At 36.7% G+C, this 10,735-nt stretch overlaps 2 protein-coding genes across 2 annotated transcripts; one reads left to right on the top strand and one right to left on the bottom strand.

Moving 5' to 3' along the window:
- Positions 1 to 1,095: 1,095 nt before the first annotated feature.
- mns1 (meiosis-specific nuclear structural 1) lies at positions 1,096 to 7,129 on the top strand. Its single transcript, XM_030161966.1, has 10 exons — positions 1,096 to 1,294; positions 1,419 to 1,613; positions 3,425 to 3,552; positions 3,704 to 3,806; positions 4,103 to 4,332; positions 4,504 to 4,720; positions 4,815 to 4,922; positions 5,424 to 5,681; positions 5,862 to 5,987; positions 6,069 to 7,129. Exons 1-10 carry the CDS (start codon positions 1,292 to 1,294, stop codon positions 6,177 to 6,179), a joined length of 1,479 nt encoding a protein of 492 aa, XP_030017826.1. The 5' UTR covers positions 1,096 to 1,291; the 3' UTR covers positions 6,180 to 7,129.
- tex9 (testis expressed 9) lies at positions 6,257 to 10,685 on the bottom strand. The gene is made up of 12 exons (XM_030131203.1): positions 10,644 to 10,685; positions 9,895 to 10,028; positions 9,633 to 9,696; positions 9,451 to 9,527; positions 9,208 to 9,256; positions 9,017 to 9,093; positions 8,737 to 8,891; positions 8,402 to 8,493; positions 8,017 to 8,190; positions 7,687 to 7,821; positions 6,633 to 6,767; positions 6,257 to 6,549 (listed from the first exon to the last, which is right to left on the bottom strand). Exons 1-12 carry the CDS (start codon positions 10,683 to 10,685, stop codon positions 6,472 to 6,474), a joined length of 1,212 nt encoding a protein of 403 aa, XP_029987063.1. The 3' UTR covers positions 6,257 to 6,471.
- Positions 10,686 to 10,735: the final 50 nt, after the last annotated feature.

Here is a 10,735-nt window from a genome sequence, read left to right as displayed (position 1 = left end):
GACACTCCTTTAAGGACAGCAATGTAAGAATATTGGCCAAAGAAGACATGCAGTTTGAGAGAGGTGTCAAAGACGACATCTTTGTAGAAGTGGAAAAATTTTCCCTGAACAGAAACACAACTTGTCAAACACTTACAACATCATTTTAAACAGCCTCTGCAACCTTTCACACCTGGACTCACCTGAGACCAGTTGAGCACCTCTACAGGACCCTGACCCTTAGGGCAGGGGTGTCCAATCCTGGTCCTCAAGGGCCGGTATCCTGCATGTTTTAGATGTATCCCTCTTCCAACACCTGATTCAAATTATAAGCCTATCACCAAGCTCTGCAGAAGCCTGATAACGACCGTCAGGTGTGCTGGAAGAGGGAAACATCTAAAACATGCAGGATACCAGCCCTCGAGGACCAGGACTGGACACCCCAGCCTTAGGGTCATTAATATATGGGACAAACAACCTACATAGGCCACTCCCCCTGCGGGTTGTATGTCTGCTCTCCCCCAACAGCAAATATAACTGACCAAGTCTGTTGGATAAGAGATGACACAATGTCAAGGACAGAACCAGTCCAGTTCAGCTTCTAAAAACTACTGAGGATCAATGATGACCTGGGCAATTTTTTTTTATTATTATCAGTACAAAATTTTAAGCAAACATCAAGATGTCAAAAGAGAAAAAGCATTTGAACGTATAAGTTGTACAAAATGCAATAATGCACAAAGCATAAAATACAAACTATAATTTAAAAAAAAGTAAATAAGTAAATAAATAATAAATCCGACAAATATAAATAAATAAATGCAACAGAGAGTTCAGTCAGTATTGAAAAATTGTTTATAAATAGCCAGTGTGCTTTTTTTTTTTTTTTTTATGAATTCTAAAGATTCAATATAATTTTCAAATTCTAATGGGAAGATTTTAAAATTTGGGTGTGTTTTAGTATATTTGTTTTTATGTATATGAAATTTTCCAAATAATATAAATAAATTTAGCATAGCTTTTAAAACTGTAAGTTGTTCATGTGACCTGGGAAAATGCAAAAAACAAATTTCCCGGACCTGACGTCATAGTTTCTGCTCATTTTGATTGGATGAGTCGTTCCCAAGACAACACAACGATAAGCCACCAAGGAGACCCACCAATACTCAGGTTTACGATGGTCGATAAATGCTTCAAAACCATTATTGTGCATTAAAGCTAATCAAAAGTTACTCCATCCGAGGTTGTGAAAGAGTTACAGACAGTAGGAGAGCAGTTACTGAGGAGAGGGTCAACATCAAGGAGCAGAACCATGGTATGTCAAAGTTACAGTTAGCTTAGCTTTTCCCGTACAAACAAAGCAGCGAGTAGGAAGTATCAGGTGTAAGCTAGCACCTGCTCGGACTTTTCACTGCTTTATGCGTGTGTGTGTTTTTTAGAGTATGATGTACCACCACCAGAGGTTAATGTCTCAGCGTCAGGAGCAGCGCAGGGAGGAGGCGACCAGGCTGGTGGACCGGGACCGGCAGCTACAGGCCAGTCTGCGGGACGAGGAGGGCTTTGAGAGGAGGAGGTACCTGAGGCAGGTGCAGGAGGAACTCAAGGAAAGACAGATGGAGAGTGCTCTGTTGAAGGTACTGCGTCTTTTCAGTTTGTGTCAGCATATTTCTCGGAGGCAATGCTTGAAAGGGGCATTCTCCATCACGTTTTATTAAACAGTCATCGTCGCTAAACTTTGTCCTGAGCAGAATCAGGGTTGCCGCCAGGGATTTGGGGCCCCATGAAAAAAAGGAAAAAAAGAAAGGGATAAAGCGGGTTCAGAAAATGAATGAATGAATGAAAAAAGAAAAGAAAAGCGTAAAAAAAATATAACGCCGTGCAGGCATGAATCAATATAGCCTACTGCTTACAAGAGAGTTTACAGTTTTGGGCAAGATTGATGAGAAAGGTACCATCTTTTACATTTTGATAGCATTTTTTGATGACAACATTATTGATTTTTTTTACATGATATACAAATCCATGTAAAATATAGTTTTCCTTTTTGGATGGAATTAAATGCTTCCTCCTCTTCATCTGTGTTGCTGTCAGTAGTGCAGTCCTCCAGTTCTCCCTATACTTCCACACTTCACCCTGACATAATAGTGTCACCTACACAGAGTGGAGACTGACTGGATTTTACTACAAACAAAACTAATGCAAAAAAATATGTTTAGTCGTACTTTGTGACGCAAACATTATTTTACGGTGACAGGTTGATAATTTTCATGAAACACAAATTGACTAATGTTATGTTCTACTGGTTTCTAGGGCCCCTGACATCAATTTTTCTCCTTCTTACAGCACTCCTGAGCACAATACAGAAACTTTTGTGATGATAGAAATTTGTGGGATGACTTTTTAAGACAATGCTCAATAAAAATGTATGTCTGTAGTAGATATAGTAATAAGACACCAGTGAATACACAGTAAGAAAAAACATATATATATCTGATTACAATCACTCAACTAACAGAACCACTGAGGAAAATCAGGTACTATATTTATGAAGGTTATATGTAGCTATTTGTAATACTCAGGCTGGAAGTTTACATACATTCTCAATACAAAGAAAAGCTTGGCCTGCTGAAAATTTAACATACAGTCATGGTGTATGTAAACTTCTACCAGAGGCCTTATATGGGCACAGACACAGATGGTAATTTAATCTGTTAATAATAATAAATGAGTTGTTGAAAGTAGAAGTAGTGATAGGCAAGGCAGTGTAATTAAACAATATATATTCAATGCTACTGAGCGAGTTAAAAAGGCAACATAAATATTCTACATTAATTATATTAATAGTAATTATCAAATGGATTTCCTTTACTAACAATTAGATCAACTCAAAAAACTAATGTATGTTAAAGACATGAGTCAATACAAACAAGAACAATCCCCACCCCCCACTCCCTACCCCTGTGAAAATATCACTATATCATTTAGCAGATTGGCTTTGATTCTGCAAACAACCACATATATTGTAAACATTGTTTGCCTGTTGAAATTTTGTGCAAAATAAACTTAAAAACAAAGCAGATGAATTAAAGTAGTTGTGTATGGTGAGTTTTGAAAAAAAAAGGAAGAGATTTTTAAACTTCATTTAAATTCATTTAGCTTGTACAGTTTCTGCATAAATACCAATAAAAAAGACTTTGAGCAAAAAAAAAAAAAAAAAAAAAGATAAAAACAAATATACTTTTTGACTGAGCGTTTGCTGATAAGCTCATAATAAGACAAATAATGCAATGATAAGACTGTTATTTATGTACATATCTGTATATTTACTGGCCACTGCCCATGAAACTTGTTTCAAAGCTTCAAATGAATTGAAGCTGAGTGTTACGAGGCATAACACTACGCTGTAATGTGGACCATATTTGAATTAACTAAACTTAAATTCCAGGCAGAGGAGGAGAGATTAAACAGACAAAAGCAACTTGAACAAGAGGAGAGGGTGGCTAAACATCTGGCCCGCATCAACTATGAGAAGCAAAGAGAAGAAAAAATGCGGCAGTACATTAAAGAGAACAGGTACGCACATCTGATTTCATGACCTTGACTCACTGTATGGTATAGGCCAGTATACAAGCACAATGATCTCTGTTTTGTATAATCTTTTTGTCTCTCCTGTGCTCTTTATGAATTTTAAGTTTTTTAAGTGTTATTTTAAATTGTTTTCCAGCTTGGAGCTTCGAGAACTGGAGGCAAAACTGAAGTCTGCATATCTGAACAAGGAAAGGGCTGCACAGATTGCTGAGCAAGAAGCCATGAGGTTTGAGACAATGGTAAGAAGTCTTGTCCTCATCAATTTTCCTTTTTTTTTTTTTGGGGTGGGGGTAAGACTCTTTAAAATGTGTATATTTTAAATTAAATCAGATTCATAATAAACATCCAGAAGGTGACAAAGATAACAAAAAAAACATTATATTTTCCAGGAATTCCCCATAAAAATTCCCCATAAAAGAGCTGACAAGAATATGAACAGGTCTTATTCCATTGGACACGTAGCTTTCTGGATTACTAATTGTAATAACTGAAATACTGGGTGTTTCTGCCTGTGTTATCTGTACAATGACTTTAGCGAGAGGAAGCAGATTACACTCGGAGAATGAAGGAGGAACATGAGCGATCAGCCACTGAGCAGCAGAAGCTGGAACAGAGGCGTCAGGAGGAGCTGCTGCAGCATCAGAGAGAGCTGGAGCAGCAGATGATGGACAGGGAGCGCAAGAAACAAGAGGCTTACGAAGAGTTTCTCAAGGAGAAACTCCTGGTGGATGAGATTGTCAGAAAGATTTACGAGGAGGATCAGATGTGAGTTCTTATTCTAACTCTTAAACTCCCTCACATTTACCCCACTCTGCATATTAAGTAACACCTTCTGTGGATAAGTAAGTTAAAAGGCTGTTAATCTGTTTATCTGCAATTGATTACTTTGTACTGATGGAGATATATTGAAACAAATCATTTATGATCTGACTGAAGGGAGAGACAGCTGAAACTGGAGAAGATCAGAGCCACTCAACAACACATTGAGGAATTCAAGAGACAGCAGGCTGAGTGGAAACGCATGGAGCAAGAAAGGATGGAGGCCGAGAACAGACGCATCATGGAGTTTGCGAATCGTCAGCAGCAGAAGGAGGACAGCAGAAGGGCTCAGATGAGAGTGAGAGAAGAGGAGAAACAGCAGCTTCATAAAATGGTGAAGACTTTTACATCTCCATCCCTCTATATATTCATTTAATGACTTGTAGATTTATTTTCCACCACTAATACACATTGCTGTTTCCCTCCAGCTGTCTGAGAAGATCGAAAAAGAAAGGCAGCAGCGTGAAGAGATGGAGCGTGTCCGTGAGGAGCTCTATTTAGAGGAACAAGAAGAGGCTAACAGGCAGAGAGAGATTGTAAGTACCATGACTTTACTGGCTCACCCTGATTTATTCTGACTTTAATTAAGACAAAAAGGATCATTCATTTAGTAGAAAAACAATTAATTTTGTCAGATCAGTTATTTCTGATGCTAATAATCAAACCTGCTTCTCTCTCCAAATGCCAAAAATATCTAATTTACATACATACATACATTTAATTTTCATACACAATGAAGAAAAGCAACTGGAATTGGAGTTTTCTGGCATTTTTGCAGCAGGAACAAAATGCTTGTGGGATGTAAATATAATAACAATAAAACTTAGCCTGGTTATTTTTTTAAGTTACAAATGTAGGTCATCATTTCACTACTCTGAACAGATGCACAGTGTCTGCAAAAGACCCTCAGACTGAGCATTCTGACATTTTATTTCATTATTTCATCATTATTCTTGTTTACACACTAGAAATTTATACAACATTGGTTAGAATTTCTAAGACCATAGCTACATAATTCCAAAACTTTTATCCAACAGGAAGAGATGGAGAAGAAGATCAAACAGAGGCTGATGATGCAGCAGACCTGCCAGCAGCAAATGGCTTTCAAAGAAATGCAGAGACAGGCGGAGAAAGAGCAAGAGGAGGCTTTCAGGAGAATGATGATGGCCAAGTTTGCAGAGGACGATCGAATAGAGCAAATGAACGCCCAAAAACGACGCATGAAGCAGCTGGAGCACAAACGGGAGGTGGAGAAGCTGATAGAGGACAGAAGACGGCAGCATGAGGCTGATAAGGTACATGTCCTCACTATAACATAGTTAAAGTGAATACAAAGACATTTATTGAAGTTTGAAAATGTTTTATTTTAGGAACACAAGGAAACATAATGTCAAACAGTGTGTAGCTGTATTATAGCATCTTTCGATTACTGTCTGAATAACATGTTTTGATGATAACATCGCTGTATCTCCAAGGAACTGGAGGCTAAAGAGAGAGCACTCGAGGAAGAGAGGGAGGCGTTACGTAGACAGATCATAGAAGAAGAAAGGCAACGACTTCTTAAGCGTCACGCAACAAAGTTACTTGGATATCTACCAAAGGTATGGAGGAGTTTATATGACAGAGATTCATATGTTCTGGTGATCAAACTGGTGTATGACTGTCACTGTTACTATTTTCAGGGTTTGCTACGTGAAAACGACCTGGACCACTTTGACGAAGACTTCAGGAAAAACTTTCAGTCACGTCAAACTGATTTCTTCTCTGAAGATGGCTGGGAAGGCGACATCTAAGTCTTGTTTCTCCAGATTTCATGTTTTGCCACTAGAGGGCAGTTTATATTTACAGCGGGTTCATCAGCAGTTTTTAGAGACACCAAGTTCCCGTGGTATCTCCAAGAATAAAAACTAACTTTGCAAATTATGTCATTAATAAATTTATTCCACAGATTCTTGGGTGAGATTGCTGAATGGGATCAACTAAAGCTCAATCTCGTAATATGATGTTTAACCTCAAACTCTAAGCATTTAAAACATACAGACCAATTCCATAAAGCTGCTTTTAACTGACACTGATCTTATTTTTTTATGATTTCCCCCAGTCCAGAGCTTTCATGAACTCCTCTTCTGTAAATGACAGAAGTTTGGCAGCTTCAAAATGCATCTGCAGAAAAAAAAGACAAGATTCAGATCATAAACTTATTTGCAATATTTTAACTCATTTCACCTTAAAGAAGATTAAGTTACCTTTTGTCTTTTGAGAATGTCGATCAGCTTGAGTTGCTTCTTGAAGCCCACAATGAGTTCAGCTTTCTGCTTTTTTAGGATTTTGTTTTCAGCAAGTAGATTTCCTCTACTTTGATGTTCCTCATTTATCTTGTCCTTATTTACAGAATAAAACACAAGACTTAGGACAACATTCCTTTGAAAACAATTTCACTGTTTGCAACAAAAGTAGTTTTAGCTGATGCTCATGAACATCCACACCTTCTTAAGTCATTTTATTCTGTGTTATGCGCAGCTGTTTTCAAGAGTTCAATGTGCATCTTATAACTGAGCTGTTGCACATGTGATCCTTCTAACCTGAGGTTTGTCGGTGTGTTATATTATTGAGTTCATAGTATTGGAAATGAAAGAAGGGGGTCTTAATTGGTTATTGGTCATTATCTTTTTACTCAATATGACCCCAATTAACTCCCGACATTAAAACTAAGAAACATAATTGAATAAATTCTCTAACACCATCTTTGTTTCAGTAACTCTTTTCTATGCAGGAGTGGAAGTATTTCTACTCAAATGCATGTTGAATGTTTTATTACTGTGCCAGACATGTTCTTGTTTTGCAGCTTGTGTTCATTTCCACATCTCTATTTTAAAATGTAATAATATTTAAATTTAGTAGCTGTGTTTGATTTGCAATGGAAGATTTGTATTTAAATAAAGTTTTAGTCAAGGCAATACAAGAGGTTTTCAAAGGGGAATTCTGGTGTTTTGTGCTTAGTGTGGAATAAATTAAAGTCCAGCATCTGTCCAAAGTGAATTTCACAATAACTGCAATAGAAATACACATTTTTATCAGTTCAGGCTCAACTTAAGGAATTTTTAAAGGTTTCTATAACATGGGACTAGAAGAAAACTTTTTTTGATTAATCATCTGTACATTCAAAACAGTGCAAATATGAGAAAACCCTCATTTGTAAAGAGTACTTAACTTACAATAAGCAAGAGAATAACAAAAATCACAGTGAATTTTAACTCCAGAGATGAAACTATGCATTAATCAGTGCTGTGACTTGCTCACCTTGTTGGCCTGTTGCATCTTGGTAAGTTGAGTCTTTAACCTCTCCGTCTCTTCCAATGCTCTGTTGAGGCGAACCTCCACTGTACTGTGGAAAGCTGCTGCCTGTTTGTGGGATCTGTTGAGATTTTCTATTTCCTACAAAGAAAACAGGAGGTATTCATATGCATGAGCAATCAATAATAATGTAAGAAAACCATCAGCTATAAAAAGTAATTATCTGGTATTTGAGAACTAGAGTGAGCAGGGCAGTTAGTATTGTGGTCTGTTCTGTTTCTAATATATCAGTGTTAAATCATGCTTCTGAACAGTGTTTTGGACATTGCAACCAACCTTTTGTAAACCAGCCACTTGCAACTGAAGACCATCACATTTCTTGGCAGACTCCTCAGCTAACGCTTTGTGCTTCTCTATCTGCGTCTGTTGGATGCTTGTCGTCTTCTGCAGTCGGGCTCGATCCTCCTCAATCTCCTTGATTTTTGCACTGAGCTTAGCATTTTCATCATCCTGCACAAGAGAGATTTATGTACTGATTCAATTTTAAGACTGTATTGATGCTGATCTTTGAACATTAATGATGATTATTTCAATCAAATAGTAACATTATAAATACTATAAATTGGGCTTGTTTCCACACCCACCACAGGACAGAATGTGAATCTGAACCTCTGTCCCCCTCTACTGCTGGACATGAGCAGACTGTTTATCCAGTGTTTACCTTTTTGTAATATTCACAGGATAGTTGATCCAGTTCCTCTTGCATAATCCTCAGTTTTGCCTTTAGGACACGTATTTGAGCATCTGAAATACCTAATAAACACAACAAACACATATCAAACTTAGCACTGAAGCTGATTAATGTATAGAATTATTTAGTGAGAAACGCTGAATCTACCAGTTGTCTCAGGTAGGTGTTAGATACAGTAAAAGAAGTATAATGTAAAAATATAATCAGTTAGTTAAAAAAGGTTCTCAATATCTGCACATGTTTTCATACTGTATTAACTGTATTAATGAAAAATTAGTTTATAAGTGAAAAATGACATAAATTACCAGATCCACCATTGTCTTCAGCTGATGGGGCGTCATTTTCATGAGTATCAGAGTCGTTCATTTTCTCCTCCATGCTCTGTATGGTCTTTGCCAAGAAATAATCTGCTGAATCTTCTACAGCTGCTAAATCATCTGCAAACGTTACCTTTTGGGTTCTGAAATCAAGAGAACATGTCAAACCTTTAGGGGCATGTGGAGTATATTAATGTATAATGATATAATTTTCTCATGAATAAAAATTGTATTCTACGATTTCAAAATAAAAAACGACCACACTCACTGTGTTTTACAGTGAGGCTGTTTTCTTTGTTTTTCAGTAGTTGCATTTTTTGATGTGACCTTTTTTTTGATCACTGCCTGCAGTAAGAAAAGAAAAATCAAATGAAAACATCATGCAGTATTGTATTCCTATAGCATTAGGATATTTTTTGAGAAAAGTCATATTAAAGAGTGAATATTTTAAACTAAGACCTTTACACTGGGCTCTGGTATATTGCAGGGTTGTTTAAGCTTTACAACCCTAAGGAAAACAGAAAAAAGAAGTTGATCATCAAATACCTCTATTTGAATGAGGTGTATTTTATGGGTACATTCAATATAGGAGCTTTGCAGACTTTTAGCTGCAAGAAAGCAAGATGACTGTATGGAAATGTAACCTCAGAAAATGTCTATAATTATGCTTCACCTTTCTGAATTGTAGATCTAAGATATTACCTGGAATCCTCTTCATCTTCACGGTCTGAAAGCAGGAGTGTGGATAAGGGCTTTGACAGAACTTCATTATGTTCTTTCTAAAATTCAATAAAACACCAACATCAAGAGTCAGTGTAGAGTATGTCCCATCAGATTCTGGACATTTTTTTAGATTAAATGATGTAAATGTGTTAATAATTTACCATAAGCTGTTCTGCCTGTCTTACTAGATCTGCTGTTTTAGCTTCCAGCTCTGCATTTAAGAGTCTTAGAAAAATAAGCAGAAAATGACTGTATTATTTGTCCGTTTTTATATTTAGAAGGTGAAATAGCAGTTTCACATCAACCACACTGTAACTCTGATCTGAATGGGTTATCTGATAACATATTACATAAATTGTTACGCAAGTGAATCAAAACAAACCTCCAAACAAACCTAACAAATATGGTATCAGGTAGACTTACAAGTATTGTTCCTCCTTAGCAAAAAGGTCATCACTGTGGCTTTTTGTAGGGGCAGGAGCTGATTTTACCTGGGATCTCATTTCAACCTTTTTAGGTCTCTGAGCCTTACTGTCAGAGGATGGGCGCTTCTTCACCTGTGCAACAATGAAAGACAAGGGGATATATATGTAAAGCCAGGATGAAGAATTAAGCTAACATATTGGTTATATATTAACTTTATTCTACCGCATATATGGTTACTGTGTCTAATACTGTCATAATAAAGGATGGGATTTGTAAATGAGTTATGCACTTTAGTCAAACACAATATGTCATTCTGTTTTCAAAGTACAAGGCCAAAGTTTTTTTTTATTAACTTTAAAGTTTAATCCAGTTCTTAATTAAAGATTTTACACATTCTATTCTGAAAGCTGATATGTAACTAAATGTGTAATCTACAGTTGTGTACAAAACCCCAATAATTTCAGTATTGGAAAAATATTCTAATGAGACAATATGTATATACAATATACTTCTGACAGTGAGTGAAAGGAAGAAACAAAACGAAAAGAAGGTGTCCACCATGGAAGAACAGGTGACCGCTAATTATTAGCCATAAGAGGAAGTAGTCAACGTTGACTTGTTTCGATATTTATTGAACCAGGTGATCGAATTAACTACTGAAAACTGGTTCGACCTATTGCTGGATTTATACAAACTATTTTCACTAAACGTATTAAAAACAGACATGATAAAATAACGCCACAAACCTGCGACACGACGGCGTTTTTTACAGAACTTCTTTCAGCCATTGTGATACAGGGAGGAGACGCCGGTTTGGTTGCATAGCAACAGTTACTAT

Source organism: Sphaeramia orbicularis, chromosome 3, assembly GCF_902148855.1.
Source record: "Sphaeramia orbicularis chromosome 3, fSphaOr1.1, whole genome shotgun sequence".
NCBI classification, from domain to species: domain Eukaryota; kingdom Metazoa; phylum Chordata; class Actinopteri; order Kurtiformes; family Apogonidae; genus Sphaeramia; species Sphaeramia orbicularis.
Note: the sequence above shows the minus strand (reverse complement) of the source record. Positions and strands in the feature narration are given on the sequence as shown.